This window comes from Rhododendron vialii, chromosome 12a (genome assembly GCF_030253575.1).
Source record: "Rhododendron vialii isolate Sample 1 chromosome 12a, ASM3025357v1".
NCBI lineage: Eukaryota > Viridiplantae > Streptophyta > Magnoliopsida > Ericales > Ericaceae > Rhododendron > Rhododendron vialii.
The window spans coordinates 13,016,756-13,038,539 of record NC_080568.1 but is presented as its reverse complement, the minus strand read 5'-3'; the positions used below and the strand labels follow the sequence as shown (position 1 = coordinate 13,038,539).

Sequence of the window (21,784 nt, the reverse complement as noted above, 5' to 3'; positions counted from 1 at the left end):
TTAGCCTTAGCTTTTCCCACCAATGTGGGATCATTTATGAGGTCTCACAACAAGTCTCTAAAGCTAGAGAGTTTGTCTTACTTTTTCTCACAAAATATGCTGCATCATTTTATTATCTTATGAAAATCAACAAACTTTCTTATTTACCATATTCCTTTGGGTAACTTTATTTCCCCCGAATTTTTTATTTTGTACCTATCTCCTATTTTCATGCAATACATTCATGTTAATCAAACAGATGCAAGGGAAAAAAATGCATTTTCTTTTTCTCTCACTTTTCATTGTATTTTTTTTCGATAATCAAACGGACTCCCAAGGGTAGGCTGAAATTCCCATGTGACATCTTGGCTAGAGATTGCATTCTTTGGCTTACATTGCAACACAAATTCAGAAACGATCAAGTATTGAGGAAATAGATTGAGTTTCTTACAATATCGACTCACTTTTGCTAGCAGAAACAGTTTAGAAAAAACCCGCATAATTCACCACCTGAGTTCGAACCACCCGTTCGCAAGGACGAACAAGGATTCATGCTCACAAGGATCTGACGGAACTTTGTACGTGTTGGCTATCAGGTGAGCTCTTACAACATAAACGAGAAAATACTAAATGATATACATATATTTCAAATCACTCGGCTTCTGCAATGCCTCACTTTAACTATAACCATATGTCACCACTCTTGGTTGTATAAAATTCATATAAGATACTCCATCTGGAGAGAGTGTCGATTCAATTTATCCTAGAGCTGTTTCTTCTTCCCCACCACTTCTTTCTCGCCTTGTCTGCGGACCCTTCTTCATTTCCGAGCTTGTGCAAAATTACCTTCGTCTCCCGCAGTCTTGTCCCGTAATCCTTCTTCCATGCTTCAAACATCTGCTTCAACCTCCTAAGCTCACGATCCGGGTCCACGTTCGCATCTACCTGTCCTGACTTCACCTCCACCAAGAATTTAGCATCGTCACCAAACACTTGACTCCGCTGTTCAAATTCCTCGGCCAACCGACTTATCACGCTTAAACCAGCACTCATCGGTCTCACCCCATTGCTCTCATATGTGGGACCCTTGAAATTGCTTCCTGTAGTATCCCAGCTGTCATCGTTTAGGTTAACTGACGCATCGGAATTTCTCTCTGAATCGTCAATTGCAAGGCTCTTCTTGGCAATGGAAAGGCTGGATTGAAGTGATCGCATTTGTTTCTGCCACACTTCTTCCATGGACTTCATTTTCAACTCGTATTCGGACCACCGGCTCTCATACTGTTGGAGCCGCTGGTGAAGGATGTCGTTCTCTTCCTCTTTCTCCCTCAGAGCGGCCTCTGCTTTGAGGACACGGCGTTGTAGCTCTGCTAGGAACGAGGACTTCACTAACACCTCGTCCGACTCATTACCCTGTCAAGACTCATCCTTGTTATCCCGTCGTGCACACAACGAAAAACAAAGAAAAGAAAATGCAAGGAGAACAATGCCTCTCATCATGGTGGGGTGGAAAGAAAAGAATAAGATCTTCCTGCTTATACAAAGTTGCCTCTTGTTGAACAATATACATGTTTACCTAAAAAGCACAGATACGGAGGGCCGGAGGCGGGACACAGCCACGATGGCCAGGTCATTTCTTTCAAAAAATTAAAACATAGACATGTTAGGAGTCTTGGGACACATCCAATATGGAAGAATATACTAATTTATAGGTGTATCTAACAAGTACTATGAAAATGAGAAACAAAACTCCATCAAATAAGGATTAAAAAACACAAATGATATTAAGATAATAGAGATACAAATCCATAATCACAACACAAGAATTCCTAAACCAATTATCCCTTGGGAAGATCCAAGTTCCAAACTGCGTTATGACCTCCAAAATTTGTCCCCAGCGTGTCAGACAAGCAAAAAAAGAAAATAACACAATCGGACGCTTTTTATGCTTGTTTGACACGTGTTTGGTGTGCTTCATGTCAGTGTCGGACACCAGTAGACGTGCATGTGCTTCTTAGATGACTGCAGTAGCGGTCTATCTGTGACTTTTTCCCCATGGTATCTTAATCAAAAAACATGACTACACCATGATTTGATAAGTAGTAAAAACAGGATGTCAATTTTCTTATAATTTCTGTGCCAACGAATCTCTTCAACTTATTAGTGTCTCCCCAAGTAAAATACAACATGAAATTAAATTATTATTTTTTGTATGCAAAAAGAATTATGTTGAATAGGGGGCAGAAGCCAAACAGTCTCAATGAGTACCTTTCTGCATCCGAATTGTAGTAAGACTATGTCTCCTGAGCATCTCCTAACTAACCAGCCACGAAGAACTGCAGAAAGTCGAATCACAAAGGTAAACCATACATGGGTGGCATGAATAAACTTAGCAGGTAATATAAGCATGGAGTCCGCCTCACTAGTCACTTCAACCACCTCTCAAATCCAACCCAATTATTCATTTAACTATACAAACTTGAAAATTTCCAATCTATTCTGCAGAATTTTCAGTATCATAAATGTCCTTTTTCAATTCATTTATCAAACAAAAACTGGTTGATGGTTTGTGACAGGGTTGAATCCAAGCCCGAAAATGACCACATTTTGCCCAAATAAAGCCTATTTCCAGCATTTTTGTGAAGGCATATATCATGAGTTGACTAAGCAGTAACACCAAGCTGTTGGGCCTACAAATGTACGGACAAGCTTACCTGATTGTATTAGAACTGAAGCACGACAAACGTCTATGAATCTTTTCCTCTCAATCCTTCCTTTAAATTGCTTTTGTATGACCACTGCAGATCTGTACCTCTGTAGTAGGACTGCAAATGCCTTCCTTGTTTTTTCACCCCGGACAACTGCAGCAATATACATTTAGAAAAGGCCCATTGTAATTCCATTGGGAAAGATCTGGCTTTGTTTCCTCATAGAAGGTAGTTGGAAAATGCACATAATATAAACCAATGCTGGCTTACGTGATTGAAGGGTGGAAATCCCCCTCCTCAGTTCCTTAAGGTAACAGCGAGCTTGGTGTCCCCTAAAACTGCTTTGAACACGCAAGATGCCATGTAGCGTACGGTTTCTTGTATCCTCCAGCACACCTATCTGTACAGATGGTCATTTGGAGACTTGATATATCATTTTTATAAAAACTTTAATACAGGCTTCCGTTATAAGTTTGACTTATATCATTATGGGAGGGCTGCCACTTCTTGACACTTCCCTCGGGTACCGAAGGGTTTGCTGTTTAGAGTGATCCTTCACATCGGGGATGGGATAGGTATTGTGAGGGCCCAAGTCCCACGTGGTGGGCAAGGAAAATTGAGGGAAACTCGTCAAGCTACTATATAACTTGAGGTTAACTTTTGAGCCACGTGGTTACATTAAGGGTTAGCAGGTCAGCGGGTGGTTACACTTTTGTAGTTGAGATTTACTTTAATATTTTCTTGTCTTCATTGAATAAAGAGATTGAGTACTCATCTTACCTGGCCAGTGCGGAAAAACAATTTTGTATAGCCAACTTGATACATCTCCGGCAGAATATTGAACTGATGAAGAATTGCAACTGAAACACTGAGTGGATCTTGCGATGCAACATTGTCCAGTAGAAGAAAACCATATCTAATGCAGTATCAAAATTAAAGGAGGCATTATAAGAAAATGAACTAAAAATGGAAAATCACAATCTTGAGATAATGTTACGCATTTGCTTACATGTCAACACAAAACAAACAGAATAACGAAAATAAGCCATATATTTACCTTCTGGCGAACTTTTGATGAGACATCCTGGTAGGAAAGCCAGATCTAGATATCCGTACAACTTCTAGGACCCCACAGCATCTAAGCTGTTGCAGTACAAGTCCTTGCTCATACATACCAGGCGACTGCCTGTTATTGGGCTTTATACAACGTATGAAATGCGGTGTGGTACTCTCTAAGCGGTGCATTAATTGGAATAATTGGCCCTAAATATCAGGAAACAAATGCATCAACTTAAAGAAGCTAACTCAAACTGAAGGAAATTCTATCTGATATCACAACATACAAACTTCAAATCACGACGCTTAAGTACCTCAGAAAATGCTGTTATAATATCATGTTATACTAGCTCATCATTTGTAATTTTGTACAAGAGACAAATACATGTGTATATGTTGAAAACAAAGAGTCAATCTACGCGCAGGAGTACCATCTGAGACACAAATTTGACAATTGTTCATTTCAAGGCCCTAACACATGAAGCCTCCAATTCTTATGCAGAATACAATATATTCATATTCTGAAGAGAAATATTCCCCCATTTGGTAATATACATCTGGGAACAAAAAATAAGACTAGTCATACTGTCATAGAGCAGATGACCTGGTACATTGAAGGGTAACACAAGACGGGAGGCGAAAGGACTACTCATGCATTAAAGGGTAATACAAGATGGGAGGTGTAAACCAAAGTCCCACGTTGCCTGGTACAAATATTACATGCAGTATATATAGTGTGAGGGCACCCTCAGCCCAATCTATTTGGATGGAAAACTAAACACAACAATATTCACAGAAAGTTTCTCAGGCATATAATCTAAAAGCATGAGTAATGCCAATTACCTGAATTGTACTTGTAATGAAAATGTAACGGTGAAATCCTACATAAATCATAGATATACTGCATGCATGATAGCTTACATGCACTTGTGAATATGGTGCTCTTTTCTCCTACACAAGAGGTCGTCCATTGCACACTGAATTGGACACGTGCTTATGATGTATCTTTTCCCAGAAATGTTCATTTGCATTTCGTGAGATGCATTGGAAGTCAACTGGCTAGTTTCTAAGAAGTGATGTCTAAGTGTTTGAATAACACTTACTTTTGAATTTTCCCAAGTTAATGAAGTGTCACACAAATATCTAATTTTGAGAAGTGACAATCTCCACTATTTAATTGACAAGGAAATGGCTGCTCCCAAAAGTATCTGGGCACTTACCCTCTGATTTTTACCGATAAATATTGAGCCAAGTAATAACTCACTTCTTGCCTAATTCTATAACCTCCGAACAATATTAATCTAATCTAACATAATAGGAGTAAACTGTACTCTATGTCTATGGTAAAGCTCTAAATTGAGGAGCAAAAGGGCGGCACATAATAAACTGCCTCTCTCTTACCCCTCCTCTCCTCTCTCCCCCCTTCGCCTTTCCCCCTTCCTCGCCGATCTATGCCCCTACCTCCATCTACATCCCTTCAACCCCATCTCAACAGGCATAGATCCAACGAGTTGAGAAAATGGAGCGGCACATAATCGGCGAGATGGGAAGATGAAGCCTGATCTTGTACCAATGGCAGCAGATCTGATCATGCAGGAGTGGTGGTTTTATCTTTCTTTATCTTTCAAAAAATGAAAGTACCTTAAATTTTGTGGTAACACTAAGCTTTTGGGAGTCTGCTCCCCCTGATTTATGCAGTGCACCAACAACAGGCTTCTCGGATTGAGCAAGCAAGTTAGATGCAAATATTTGAGGAAGGTGGCATGTGCAAGATGACAAAAGTTGAATGGAATCCAAGTGTAATAAGTCCCGATTTTTCTCCAGAAAACCAGTTGTATCATACATCACCTGCAAGGAGTAAGATGCAACAAATCAATGTATCAAGAACTTAAAGATGAACAGAACAACATTTTCATTTCATTCTACCAAGGAGAAAGGTAATCCTGCACAACTCTTTTGTCTACTCGGCAAATACAATACACATAACAAGGGAACCAACAATCAGGAATTCTCAATTGTAACTTGTAAGTACCTCCCCTGCATAATGGCAAACGGTAAAAGCTTTTCCCCGTTCTCCTCTAAAGTAAGAATTTGAATTCAGATGCTGCTTAAGCTTGTTGGCAAATGTCAAATCTGTACCATTTGGGAAGGTGGACTCCTCATCCAATAGAGACAATAACCCCAATGGTTTCTGCATCCAAGAAAAAAGTCAGAGACCGCGCATTACAATATAATTTCATCTTACAATATGAGTCAGCAGATACCATTAGATTTATACTTCCTAACAAAAGCACAGGAAACTTGATTCTCGTTACGACCAATTCTCCACCTCATGTTCTTACAAATAGATATCTTACTATCTTAAGAGTTAGAGAGGGAGAGGGATATCTTAGAGTTAGAGAGGGTCTTACAAACTAGCAACCAAAATTTTATGCAACGCTATATTGCAAAGAACATTTCGTGTACCTATGATGTATATACCGCACATGAGCTTCATCTTCTGGGGTACATTTTTAGATCAATATGCTACCACGCAACTGTGACCATACCATCGAAAAAGCTTGATTCGTGCAATATGTAAATAGTTAACGGAGTATGATATAGTAGTCATCCTACAGCAGCTATACTCTATCTTCCAGGCCTACAGTAAAAATGCTAAAAAAAAACACAATTCACAGATTACAACACCATCTACAGTACACATGATTACCAATAAAATAACTCAAACAGTCAGCACATTGAGCCAATGCATCGGTGATCTTTCTACCTTTTCAAAAAGATTCAGACAGTCTTGGTTGTCCTCAAAATCAACTTTTGCCCAGTCAATGCCATCTTGTATATATTCCTGAAACAGAAACGTGAAGCATCAGGTCACAAAATGATCGTCAGAAAGCGAAAGATGACGGTACATAGGCTCAAGGAAAGTAAATCGCATTTTTCATCATTTCTAAATCCATGCTAAACAGTTGTCTCCATCATTTGAGAATGTACTCGCAGTTACCTTCCATAAGACAACAGGTATATTTCCCTCACACGATAGAATGTTACGGGGTTTTTTTTAAAACATAAAAGGGAGAAGAATGATATCGGATCCAGCAGGTGTAGATTACTTACAAAACACCTATTTATTTAAATTGTACAAAGGGTTATCACTCAAAAATTCATATAAGTTATTTAGTTAATCACCTGTGTTTCCTTACCAACTCCATATAGATAGAGATGAATAACATGAGGAGTTTCAAGGACTGTGCTACTGATCCAGTTGTTCAAATAGCATAGATCATACCTTTCGCCAACTTAGGGATTGTTGAATGATACATCAACCAATAAGTCTTCCAGAGAATTTTTTTTGATGTAGGACCAATTGTTTTTTCATAGCGTTCTAAGACGAGCATTGGATCAGAAAACTTTGTACATTGCTCTGATGTTTACTCTTGGTCAGAAACTTTGGTGAGCTTGATGAAGAAAACAGATCATAACTGAGTATTTATTTGTCGAGAAGTGCTATTGGCACAGATAAATGGGAACAGATTAGATTATACACGGACCTTTTTAGTGGGCCCACCTCTGTTCCCGTAAAGATGATCCGAGCCGCTCTTTTTTTTTTAAATATTTTTTATGGGTTCCTATAAAAAATCAGCTCAATCGTATATCGGTAAGGGTCCTAGAATTCGTCAGGCAAACCAGTTAGTTTCACCCAACAAATTCTGAAAAAAGCCCTTACATATGTGCGATTAAGCTAATTTTTTGCAGGAACTCATAAAAAACTTATTTAAGAAAAATGAACGGTTTGGATCATCTTTGCAAGGCCGAGGTGGGGCCAAAAAAAACTCAGTGCATGATCTGTTCTCATTTATTTGTGCAAACAAACTTCTTGTTATTTGTTGACTTGTAGAAAGCTTTTATGTGCTCGTGCTATAAAATATTATACACGTGTTCGAGCTTGTCCTACGTTGGTTACTTATAATCTCCAAAAACTAGCATATGAGCCTGGGCATCCTCTCCCCTCATTGCCAATTGGTTTTGAGTTGGACTGTTGGAGGCTTTAACATGGTATGAGAGCTGGACTTCGGAGGCTTTTGGACAAGACTCTCTTCATTGATTGCCCCTTGTTTGTGCCTAAGTGCACCATGTTTCATTGTTCATTGTGATCCCTATGTTATGGATCCTTTGCTTACCTCCGCAAAAACTATTAAATAAGTTTGGACAGCCTCTCCATTCATTGCCAATTGGTTTTGAGTTCAATACTTTAAAAATGCACATACAAACACAGCCACTTGCTACTTGCAGACAAACCAGGGCAACAGTGAATGGCCAGAACAGAAAGTAGGCTTCAACAATGGCTACATTTCTGGTTTACTCAGTCCGATGCCTCCACTTTAGTCTAATTATATATTAACTTAGCAGGTTTACCATCTGAAACTTGAGAAAACAAATAACATCACATGAAATAACTTTTCCTATTATTTGTTTACAATTTCTGGGTGTTACATGGGATATTTAAAGTACTTGACCATTGATTGTTCCGTGTATTGGAAATAAAGATGTGAAAACAAGTTCAAATACTCACCTCCTGCTCTAACTTAAATAAGTGGCGATTGAAGTGTTGCTGCAGTCTCTCATTTGCATAATTTATGCAAAACTGCTCAAAACTATTCCTCTGAAAAGAAATATGGGAAAGGAAATAAAAGCGGTGATGGAGCAAAGTTGATATTAGCATTACAAGACCAAAAAAAAGACACAACCCCAGGACCATACATCAAATGATTCAAAGCCATAGATATCAAGAATACTGATGGATCTCCCAGTGCGACGTTTGCCTACTGCAAGTGACTTGTTAATTTGCTCTACCAGCCAGTCAAACAAACAAGAATATATTGATTTCGCCAATGCATCTCTTGTGTCAATAGCCTGAAAAAGGAAGAAACAACTGAACAACTGTACTTGAGAGAAGGTCCTCACCACAAATGATAGAAGAGAATAACATATATAACTAGAGGAAGTATCCCCTTCATTTCATTAATACCAAGGAAAGATGTCAAAGATACATAGCTTCCAGCTGTAGTAATTAGGTCTAACCAACAAATCACAACTTTACTAGGTGAAGAAATGAAATAAGTAGCAAACCTCGATGTTCAACGCATAGCAAGTAGGATAAATCGAAGCAACATTGGTCCGTAAGATATCGTAAAATCATGTACTTAGCGATATGAGAAAAAAAGAAATTGACAGAAAAAACATGTAAATACAAGTATAACTATATTCTCACTATATACAGTATAGTGGTGGACCTGGTGGTTAATTTTTTGGAAAAAAAAAAAATGACACATAAACAAAGATAAACATGAAAATAAGATAATTAAGTCCCAGGGATTACATTCAAAATTTTATATAACATCCAACCTATAAAGAATCGACCAAAGGTCACAAGCTAATGCAATATCAATATCTCAAACTTGCTACAACACATATGAAGTCTGTGCAAAGGATTTTATGTTGTAGGCCTTATGGCCCCAAAAATTAGGACACGTGGCACGGCTCAACTTCCCAGTTTTGAGACCATCAGGTAAGCAGTAGGAGTGGAAGAGTAGGTCGAACATGGACATTTCAAGTAAATTGTGAAGGAGTTTACCATCTGAACAAATTAAAGCCTCCCAAGGAACTTATTCCAACTACAAATTCATTCATCTCTTTGAAAAATCACATATGTACCAAGTCCATGGCCAAAATCTATTGTTTTGAGACACATTTTGAATCTCTACATTTTGCAATGAGCGAAATCCAAACAATAGAGGATGTATGCAGCCATTTTGCTAAAGAAAAAAAATCAATAGAAGGAAGAGACAAGAAAAGGCCACAGAGAGAAGGAAAAAATAAATCAAAAGCATAGACAAAAGAACAAACATTAAAAAGGTGATATTGGAGCATTAATATGCGACTTGGTGATGCACAACAAGTTGCCAAAGAGTTTCCAGGTAAGTTGAACCGTCAAAAGTCAAAGAATAAGTACTCAATTAGTTGTTTATTAATGATGTGGAAATACTAAATCAGTGTCTTTGAAATTTCACTGTTGGTACTTCGTAGTTGTCAAAATCGCACGATTCACGCAAAAACGATATGAATCATTAGGTGAATCAAGGCTATACAATCGGTAGTGAATCATACGATTCGCAATTCGATTCACGATTCTCGCAAAAATGATACGAATCTATAGGTGAATCAAGGTTTATCACAGTTCGACTAATAAGAACCCACATATGTAAATTGCAATTTGCCTTAATTTTTCCTCTAGGAAAGCAAAATTATAAGATAATATACTGTTTAGTACGAAAATTCTTATTCTCATTTAAAATATGTCAATATTGGTATTTATTCTAATTCGGAGCATGTTAACCCTTATTTCCTCCGTCTTCTTAAAGATTAAAAGTTGCTTTACAAGTAAGATACCTTATACTGATGAGTTATGCATTTTATTTTGGTAAAATTTTCATATTTTGTTATAATGTGAGTCAATAGATGTGCTCAACGTCTTTAAAATGTTATAATTTTAATTTGCTAGATGGTAATTATACAAGGAACTCTGAATATTGTTGAGGATGATATCTATATGGATGCATTGTCTCACCTATTAGACCTTGTGACCATAAATTAAAAATAGAAAACAAACTATAATACAGATTTAAGCTTAAAATTTTTAATGTTATAATGTAACTTTCAAATGTAGGTGCGTAGATACAATTTCCAATGTGTTTGTGAAAATTGGACTGAATCGTTGCAATTCACGATTCGAAAAAGGGTCAATCCGATTCTTGATTCGATTCACGATTTGACCAGCTTTCTTTGTACTAAAAGTGCTACTTTGTGTTAAGCATACAAGTCCACTAGTTAGGTTCTTCGTATTTTGATTCCAAGGGTGTCAATACAGGTATTCGTTACACAGCCTTGGGTAGAACTCAACCCCAAAAGCTAGCTGTTGAGCGAGGGTGCCCTCACACCTATATACTTCAAATTACTTGGGTACTCAAGCGATGTGGGATTTCGCTTCACACCTTCACACGCAATGTGCTCACTTGGCAACACCTATAGCGTACAGAGCAAAGACACACCCTACCCATCTCCGATACCTAGCTCTCATACCATGTTGCATAGCCTTGGATAGAACATTAGAACCCAACCCCATAAGCTAGCAGTAGAATTAGATCTCTAATTTGGTGTCAAAAAAAATTATTTTTCCATCGGAAAATTGTACGTCTTTTTGTAGTTGACTTTTTTTTACGTGCAGAGGAAGTATATAAATAGGGTTGTGATGCTAAGCGAAAGGGATCAAACTTTTCAACAAATTGTAGTATTTTCTCTATTACTTGTGTTCAAGGTGTTAATCTTTCTCTCATGGATTCAAGAACCAGGATCTAACCAACTCGTCTACCAGAACAACATCTAGTCAATCTTTTCGCTACAACGTTGCGTTACCAGGATCCTGTGCTAGAACACGCTTTAGTATTATGTGAACCCAATTACCAGGATCCTATGCTAGAATACGCTTTAGCATTATGTGAACCCAATGGAATGCTGTCCTAACTCAACAAACCAATAACACATGCATCCCATAGATGCACATCAAATTAGAAAATAAAAGATAGTTGAATCACATGTTTTGGACCTCTTGCAAGTGAGAACAGCCGGCGAAGGGAAGGAGGATTCAGCAATTTGATCAAGGCAAAGTCTGGTAAGTTAGAGGTGAAGCCCTTCTATAATGCATTAGTCAAACATAGAAATGTAGACTTTCCTTGGAAAGAGGTGTGGGGAACTAAGGCCCCATCAAAGATCAGTTTTTTTATTGGTCCGTAACGGAAAAATCCTTACTATTTGATTCATAGAAATGTTAATTGGTGTTGCATGTGCAAGCATGATGAGGAAACCATCAACCATCTTATTCTTCACTGCAATGTGGCTAGAGATTTGTGGCCCTTGATCTTTCTTTTGTTCAAGCTGGAGTGGGTGTTCTGTCAGTCAGTGAAGGATACTTTATGTTCGTGGAGGGGAGCCAAAGTAGAGGAAGAGGGCTTGGCACTGGGCATGCTTGCCAGTGATGAGGATTATTAAGAGAGAACACAATAGATATAGAGATGCCCATTCTTAAATCAAAAGCAACATGCTTTCCTTTTTTTACAGCTGATTTTCCCATTCAATTGATCCATCTTTTAAACCAATTTTGGAGTAGAAGCACTGGAGTGAGTGTTGTCTTGGGTTGCATTTCATGTACACCCTTTTCTTTTGTATATGGGTTGCACCCCCTAGGTGCCCATTCAATACACTTGCTTACTTATCCCAAAATAAGAAAAAATACAGAGAATGGCCAAAGAAGTGTTATCTTCACACTAGAAAAAACCACTTTTTAAACTGTATTCAGAATGTTTCATAGTCCAAAATAGAAGGCATGCTACTTGCTATCTCAGGGGAAAGCAAAAGTGTAGCTAGAAAATAAAGGGACCCATCAAAAAGTAGTGCCATTTAAAACAAGAATGAAAACAAGAACACATCTGTTGACTAATCAAAATGTTGCTATCTCATGTTGACTTCAAGTTCACTGGTACTATATTGGCTTTGTTTGGTTTAAGTTTTAGAAAGTTATTTTTGAGAGTCGAGTGGTAATGAGTAGAGAGAGATAGAGAGAGAAATTTATTGAAACTGTGCCGAGAGTTGAAAGTTACTCTCAAAGTTGGGAACCAAGCGGAGTGATTACCATCCGGAGATTGACTGCACTCTACAACACATTTTTTTTGGACCTATGAATAAACCTCACTTCTTTCATACCAAAACACCATGGCCACTTCACGTTAAGTTATCCCACAAACAAATTTTACCTGAGATTGAGTGAGCTTTTGAATAATAGTATCGTTTCCAATTCTCATTTTGCGTGTTGACAATGCTTGCTTTAGCTCCACCATAGTACACCCAATCAATTTAGCAACTGTGGTTAGACCTGCAATTCAACATCCAAACTGCGCATCACGTGATTCAATAAGCATCACCCATAACTCATCAGTTAGAATTCTCATTTAAAGTAATAGGCATAATTAAATGGGCATTTCAAATTTAACTCACTCTGCTGAGCTCCATTTCATTATACCGGAAACATGTCTGGAGTTGTGGCTATGAGTAAGTAGTTAGCAGTATGCAAACTCAGTTAGCACTCTCACTCTGGTCTTGGTGGGCCTTTGTACCCCTGGCCATCCACTGTAGCCTGCGCCCCAGACCTACCATTCCATGCTAATAACCACCAATCGTTATAGATTAATCCATCTAGTAACTAGTTACCAACTTATCTTGCTCTCAGCCAGATATCATTAAACTTCTCAATTAGGAAAGCAAATATTTTCTGATAATTGATTGAGATGGCCTGGCAATAGAACTACATTATAAAATTCAGATTATATTAGGTGTAACCCTTGGAACTTCAAGATCAGGAGGCAAACGGAATTCATTATCAAGTTCCAAGACCTAAGGCACCAACCCCTACTAGGAAGGCTAGGGATACGCGAACAACTAAGCCATTCAATGATTGAAGATTGAGAAAATAAAAAAGCTGAATGCGGGATAGCAATTTGTTCAGCTTGTCAATAAAGTTTCTACATAAACTCGTTCTACTGGTGGAATGGCTGCTGCACCAACTGCAGGGTACTTAGAGGCAGACACTCCAGATACAAAATATTTAGCTTTCTACTGGTCTGACGCCCTTGGTTCCTGCCTAGGTGCCAGGCCTGGGCAGAGGTCAAACCCCCCTATGAGCCATATAAACCCCATATGTTCGCAAACATAATCACTTGAGAGAAACACTCCAGCTAGCTGCCACAGCACGTAAGCCCGAGAAAATCTAAGGCGGCGTGACTGTGAGTGTGATTAGTAGTAAAAATTAATCTAAAACCGCACTTTATCGAGACAAACAGTATCAGAAAGTAAGTATATATTCCAGTATTTGTACATCAACTACAAGATTTACATCCCAAAAAACCAGCCCCTAAGATAAATAGACAGAGAACCATGCAACTGATGAAGTTGATCCTTCCAGAAGATTGTTACCTTCATCTGTTACTGGTTCGACATGGTTTTCATTGTCAATAACCGTAAAGGAGATATTCCCCAACCACAATACTGCCGCAAGCATTGCAAATACGCTTTCTTGATCCTCTTTGCTAACATGAACAATATCAAGAGCTTCCTGAAGAAAACAAATAGCCACAATGACGCTCTTATGCAAATCAAATCCTTTAGGAAATACTAGGAGACAAAGGAAAATAAAAATCTTCGTGCATTACTGGTTGCAATATAGCTCTTCAAGAGAAAAGATAAATACCGTTACAATGCGAAATTGTTCAGCATCATCAACTCCAGATATTGAATGGCAAGTGCTTTGACTCAAATACTTATAATCATCCAAAGTTTGCAGATTCAACTTCTCTGCGTTACAAGAAGCAAATTGCATGAATAACAAAATAATGAAGGAAAAGTTGCACTGCAAATACAAGTAGAGAATAAATCTTGAAGAACTACATATACACAAACATGATACAATCAGTTTTTCAAATCACAAAGTTACGAAATAAGTTAGTACTGAACATTGGAGCTTTTCCCAGAAGATATCTGATACTGATAGAACTAAAAATAATGCCTTCCCATGCCTGAAGGCAAAAATCATGCTCAAGATACTAGTGGAATATGAGGATGGCACACGGTGAAAGCATGTGTGGATATTGATGCAACTGGAATGTGAAATGGGATGGAGACTGTAGAACACAGAACATGCAACAAATGCATCAAGGAAACAGGAACGGGGTAAATAAAATACCTTTAAGGGAAGGTGGAGCGCCGGCACAAAGTTGATAAAATATATGATATGACCGTTCCCCCTCCGCACATTGGACCACTCTAGACTGTGCAATTAAAAAGTGGGATTAGTGGATTGCAAGTTAAATCAAATCCAGTACATTCAGAGATGAGGGCAGTATAAGAATACCTTCTCAAGTAAAACTATAGAGGATTAAGAACCATGACGCCAGGAGGAAAACATTAAACAAGTATAATGTCAGCCTTTGAATCTGAGTAAATTTATTGCAGGACCAAAATACTACAAAAGCTATCTTACAAGTTTGAATCTTGGCACCCGATATTTTTCCAGTTTCACTAAAGTGAATTTCAATCAGCTTTCCCTGTGACAGGTCATTGATATAATTATTGCTTGCAACCAGAAAGAGAAATAAGTTTCGAAGTCAATCCAAAGAGTAGCAATTGCTACTAATAAATGTATATCTGTTGCACCATTGATAAACTCAGATGCCAGGGCAAAGAATAGAAAACATACAAATCGACTTGAGTTGTCATTTCTTGATGTTTTGGCATTACCAAAGGCCTCCAAAATCGGATTAGTTTTCAATATCTCATATTCTATTCCACTACCACCTCCAAGCGCAGCCAAATATTGCATAGCTATCTTTGCCGTCTCAGTCTTTCCTGCTCCACTTTCACCACTGGACATCCAGAAGAAGCATAATCAAGTCATGCAGTAGAGATGTTCCAAAAAAAAGTCATGCAGTAGAGGATGTTGTTTACAAAAACCAATCACTTGATATGTAAATACCTATGTATAGACATTGATAATAGAGTTCTTGAAGCTGGATACTTTACTTAAGAGTTTGTGTTTCAAGTGTTAGCCTGTATTTAACTTTGAATTGTTTCTCTATGATATTTTTGCTACTTTTCTCAACTAAGTGCATCTCGCTTCAACAAGTTCTGCGTCTCGCCTTTTGCCTTGACCCCACAGATCTTTGGTACCTCGGTGCGCTTATCATCTTTAACAACTATGCTCCCAAGCCAACAAAAAATTTCTTATCATATCATTGGTGCAATAGACATTCCCAAGGTGCATAACTGGCAATTTTTGAACATATTCTCCAGGAAACCATCTCCCTCTAGAGTTTTGGTTTATTACATTTTGCTTCATCCAAAAAATATGGGGATTGCTTTGGATTGCTAAACTCACCGTATGGCATAGTGTACCATATTTTGGAATATATGTTCCAAAATGGAATTCACCAGGGTATTTGCATTCCTGGGAAACACGGGTCTCAACTCAAAATAATGGATGGTCAAGTTTTGCTGCCTCTTCATATTAAGTTGTTGTTACGTTATTTTAGCCTACATCATGATACGCACAGTAAATGGAACTAAGGACATTATGGAGAAAAACAAAAATGTAGGACATAGACACCATTTTGCACTGTGGAAAGATTAAAACAATAACAGACCTCAAATGTGTCCTAGAAAAATCCCTTTGTGCATTTCCAACATCCTAACAATTACACTTGCCCCCAAGTCACTAAGAAAAAGATCAATGCGTAACAGTTTCGCAAAGTTCTAGTAAATCATAATTTAAAATACAAAGAAGCTAGTAGGAAAGGTAAGAGCCAATAAGATTATCACAATCATAGAAAATGTAGGAATGTAGCTATGAAATTAAACATATTTAAAGAGAACATGCAAGCTTTATCGGCTGTCTGTTCTTCATAAAACAGAAACATACAAGAAAAATGAATACTAGACCAAAACAGTTAGCAAATAAATTGAACATAGAAAAACACAAGCATCAATCAGAGCCAAAATACAACACAGCACCAGCTGTAAGTGAATCCCATCACAAACTGCAAAACATAAAAATGCTAATAGAAGATTGGAAGTTTTCAGAGTGCAGACGTGCAGGATGCAAACATTTAAGCTCAATTAAGCAATGTAGACTCACCTTATGATGATAGATTGATTTACTTCATCTGGAAGGAAAAAGAAGAAAAAGCATAAGAGTTCCCAAAACACAAGGTGACTGATGCGACTGATGTCAAAGAGCAGCTTATTAAAAAAACAAACTTAAACAACCTCGTATCATTTCCCGGATCGCTGTATCTGTGATAGCGTAGACATGTGGGCTCTCATTAGATTTACACTTGTATGCTTCAATATAACTATTTCCATACAAGGGGACTTTCTTGAAGGGATTAATAGCAACCAACACAGGCCCTGCTTTTGTCTAAAACAGACACAAAATTAGAAGCACATGAAGATACTGGCAAGCTAGAGAATTGAGGAGCAAATTCGAAATAAAAACCATAGTATAAGACACTTACATAAATAACATCTCGATTGTATCGATACTGAAGATTGTATAAAACTGAAGGTTCATTTAGATAACTTAGTTGCATCAGATCATCTACTCCATCCAGAATATCAGGATTCGCTGGTAACAGACTTCCAGAATCCACCTTTAAAACCTACAATTAAAAAACAAGTTATGAGCAATTGGAAGTTTTGGCAAGTCAAAGAACGATCAAACAGGGTAGACATTCAGGATATTGAATGATTTGCTCACTTTGCCCTCAGGCAGTGATATGACAGATTCGGTCCCTGTAGTAGACATCATCTTTCCCAGCTCCCAGTCGCCATTAGGAAGTTGAATCCAATATTGAAGCTTCTGAAAAAGCAAACTTTACACATAGGTGATAAAATCACTACAGAGTTGACTGTGCTAAAGCCAACATTCAACAGCTTAGATACAACCTTCATGGTCCCATATAACACATCAATGCTATTGCAAAAGTTTGCAACCACACAAATGTATGACAAGGCACATAGGAACTGCTACATAATTTCCATTTGCCCTTAACAAAATTCCCAGCTTCCAAATAAGATGTTCTTCAAGATATTCATACCACTTTAGGTCTACAATCACCAAACTGAACAAATTCAGCTCCAAATAAGAGGCAACATAATTCCATAACCATGACAGAGCTACTTATCATAAATAAATAAATAAATAACCATGACAGAGCTCAATGGAGGAAATGGATTCATGTAGCCGACCCCAAGTGATTGGGACATAAGTCTCGGTTTGGTTATGGTCGGACACCAACACTTCAAAAAAGTTTCTTTTACCAAGCACAGGGTTAACTTTGGTTGGAGAATTGTAAAAGATTTTATGGGCCCGGGAGGCCAGGAGTAACACAAGAAGGGGCCCCAGATAAATAATGGTCATGAAGCTAATGAAATGGACGTCAAACACTCAGGAAAAGGCTACATCAACAGCATAGGATGACAGATGACATAAAGTATAGCTAGTCGACTAAGAAAGCATGCTACAGCTTAGAGATGTTGACAAATCACACACATTGAGTTTGAGGTTTGAAATTTCTTTGATTAGACAGCAAAGTGGGAACCAAGATGCACAACGTGATCGTTAATCACTTAAAATCAATCAGTGAGCAGGAAAACACTGAATGATCTTTCTTAACGAATTACTGCTCTAGAGACGATGTTCTTTAGCATCACCTCTAATGATAGGTTGCCCACGTGTGGAAAGCATATATATGCACCAGCATTATTTGACTTCATGTCAGTAACCAGCCACACTAAGACCGTGAACTTGTAGATTAATTTTCTGTTGGCAACCTTAAACCAGTAGAAGAGCCCCATGTTTAGGAATTAGAACAGGTAGTCTTTCGCTTACTCATTGCAAAATAGGAACAATGAGAGATACTTGGTGGCCTCAAAGAAAAATCACTACCCTTCAAAGTAACAGATATTTCATTCCCAACTCTTGATAAGATTTGGGATGACTTGCCCTGCTTTCACAAAAAGGACACTCCACTAAATACACCTATCCCCAAATTACTTTAATTGGGACAAAGAATTATCTGATGAAGCAATCTAAACACATAAATAGACAAATGATCACTAATTAAGTAATAAAATGTATCGATGGTTGATCTCCCAAACAGGGTAGTGATATCAACTCTCCTAAACGATGCTCAAACAGTAAGAAACACAAAGACAGACAAGAATATGGACAAGTAACGGACACGGAACACTACAATTCTAAAAAGAATGGAGAATCAGCGGTATGGGGATACAGGCATGACAGATCGGAAACATGCATCGTGCTCGACGTGCCTCAGCACATCGATAGCCGCGGCGTATTGGACACGGGTACGGTGACCACTTTGGTGCGTTGGTGCTACATAGCTCAATGGTAAGCACTCGATGGTCCTTAGGCCCATGGGATAAACTCTAGTCTGAATCTGAGGGGCTAATAGATCTAGGTTAATGACCAGGTCACGTCGTTAGCTCAATGGATCTCTTGTTGTTTGAGGGGGATCAGGGAAGGGGATACCCTTTCTCTGATTGTCATCATCCTTGTGATTGAGGCACTAAGCCAGTTGATACAGTAGAGCCATGCAAGGAGATTTTATAGTGGGCTTCAACATGGGTCCAGATGAGGGAATGCAGCTGACGTGACGGCGTCTCATTTGCTTTATTCAACTGACACAATTATCTTTTGTGGTGATGATTCGGCCCAGTAGCGCGGACGAAGCCAAGATGTCATTTTCCACAATGACATTGGTTTTTAAAATGTAGACCAAGAGATTATTCAAAAAGAAAAAAAAACTAACAATTGAATTACCCTGCCGATCAAAAAAAAAAACAATCAAGTTAACCCCATCAAAAACTAAATGCAATCCTGTTTTATGTTATGAATCAGATACTTCGAAAAGGTCAATTGAATGGTTCACTTGGTTTTTTCGAATACTTCTTTCGCATGCTTTTTTCACAAGCATAATATATAGTGACAACAATGACTTGGTTTGAAAATGTAGACCAAGAGATGATTCGAAAAGAAAAAAACTAACAATCAAGTTATCCAGCCGATGAAAAAAAAAATAAAGTTAACCCCATTAAAAACTAATGCAATCCTGTTTTATGTTATGAATCAGATTCTTCAAAAAGGTAAACAAATCAATTGAATGGTTCACTGGGTCCATAATGATCAAAAGGCCATCAATGATATTTGCAAGATTGGGGGAAAAGATATCTTGTTCCATTGCAGATCCTCTGGAAAAACACAAAATGAGGGTACACAAAGCATGCTTGGATGCAAACATGTGTTCTTCATGTCCACCCACACTAGTCATAGCTATAACAAAGCAGGCCAAAGTACATGATCATGACTTCTAACTCTCACACTTGCTGCTTCCTAACAAGAACGTCTAGCGACTCTAGCCTAGAATTTTGTTGTAGCATCAAATGCACCAAACTTTTGCTTTGCATTCATATAACCAATTTTCCACTTCTAAGAAGCTATATGAGACACAACAGAAAACTCATGTGAGGATCTTCCAGCATAGGAGGATTCCTTTATAACATCTTAAGAATATACTAGAATAGATGATACTTTTAACAGAAGAAAAAACAGCAAATGTCTGAGCCCAACATTTGAATTAGAACTGAAACTAGAGCCGTTAAGTACCTTCTTTGCAGCATACGGGTTGGTGTCGCTCCACTTGGATTCAGTACGCAACGGGACAAACGAACGCAATGGAGGTGCCAAATCCAGATCCTCAGAACCTACAGAAGGCCTGGTCTCAACCAATACATTAAACCTACTATAAGGTGATTCATCGTTATCCTGATTCGTGTCGTTATTACCATCCTCGCCGCCTTCAACATCACCAGCTGAATCACCGTTTTCGGGAATGGTGGCAATGGGGATCATATTACCCTTCTGTTGATTCATGTCATCAGACTTCTCCAAAGGAGAAGAGGTCGGCAAACCCAAAAACCTGAAATCCCCAGGCAATGATTTGATCGACTGGAGGGAAGGAGAAACCCGAGTTTTCTGCGACATGTTTGATCTAAAACCTGGGTTGTGTGAATGAGCTTCGCCAAACGGTTGATAAAGATTAGATAGATCAAAAAAGCTAACCTCTCTTTACCCCCAAAAAGCGAAATCCAACTTTTAACAAGGTCCCACGAGTTATCTGCCAAACTTAATGGAGGGGACCATAGTATGGGAAACAGACTGTAGTGCTCAACTGATCAATCCGAAACGCACCTCACAATATGCTTGTCCGTGATGGTAAAGTCAAAGTCACACAAATCACTTTTCTCATAAATTATGCCCAAAAATCGACACCAAGTTCTGTACTTCGATGGTACAAAAAACCGATCTCCAACTTCAAAAACACCTCACAATGGTCTCTTGTAAGTAACAGAACATGTAACCGTAGAAACTACAAAATACATAAACTAGAAATCTCCTAAATCTCAACACGATCCACTAACTCGACGATCTTTTACGAACTCTCTGAAGAAAGCAGAATAAAGTACTTACCTCTCTGATAGATCTCATCTACTTACGAACCGAGAAGAGATATCCTAGTAAAACCTGTCGAATAGTCAACTAGAAGGAGGGGTAAAATGAGGAAGTGATGAAGAATCGGCGATTATCTTCAGAGGTTGTATAGAGACCAGATTATAGCGCGAAATCGAAGCTTTAAACCCTTGAAATGCTTTCTCTCTCTCTCTCTGTGTTTACTTTTTTTTTGATAATCTCTCTGTGCTTACTCGATCTACGAAAAATGAGGGACCAGGGTCAAGTAGAAAATCCAAAGCGTGTCGGGAAGATGCAGCTTTTTGCTTTTCCTTTCCCTCTCTTCCTCTCTCTCCACGGATACTGTGCGGAGAGCATAAAGGCAGCGTTTTGATTTTCCCTCTCCTCTCTATCAGACAACGAATCTCCACTGTTGTTTTTTTCAATTTTTTGGGCACCAGCCGAATATGAACACGGTCTTGTGTTTCTAGGACCGTTATGCCCCTACGGCCTCTTTGAATGTGTGGTATTTGTCACCCGAATGTAATATCCCTGAATGTTATACGAGATACGAGTAAGGCTCCGTTTCAGAAACCTTCTTAAAAAATAAGTACTTATTTTGAAACTTCTCGAAGAAAAATAAGAAGGGTTGTTTCAGAAAACTCAAATATACAGCTTATTTTACATTTTCAAACTCAAAAATAACGTAAATGAAAAATAATTTTTCAATTTTTTTTGCACCGTATTAAAAATCTCAATGAGATCTATTAAATAAGATCCATATTGATAGGAAAATTATTTGCATAAACACATGATTTTTGAGCTTAAAGTTGCCTTAACCAAAAAATAAGTA

General features: G+C 38.2%; 1 protein-coding gene across 1 annotated transcript; it reads right to left on the bottom strand.

The window, feature by feature from the left end:
- Positions 1–386: 386 nt before the first annotated feature.
- Positions 387–21,443, bottom strand: LOC131312153 (myosin-1). Its single transcript, XM_058339919.1, has 22 exons — positions 20,089–21,443; positions 17,158–17,259; positions 16,916–17,059; positions 16,668–16,818; positions 16,537–16,564; positions 15,103–15,268; positions 14,873–14,950; positions 14,590–14,674; positions 14,098–14,201; positions 13,824–13,962; positions 12,608–12,726; positions 8,502–8,654; positions 8,314–8,403; positions 6,511–6,588; positions 5,776–5,934; positions 5,385–5,591; positions 3,745–3,950; positions 3,468–3,603; positions 2,958–3,087; positions 2,694–2,840; positions 2,248–2,315; positions 387–1,392 (listed from the first exon to the last, which is right to left on the bottom strand). Exons 1-22 carry the CDS (start codon positions 20,464–20,466, stop codon positions 733–735), a joined length of 3,528 nt encoding a protein of 1,175 aa, XP_058195902.1. The 5' UTR covers positions 20,467–21,443; the 3' UTR covers positions 387–732.
- Between the last annotated feature and the right edge of the window lie 341 nt (positions 21,444–21,784).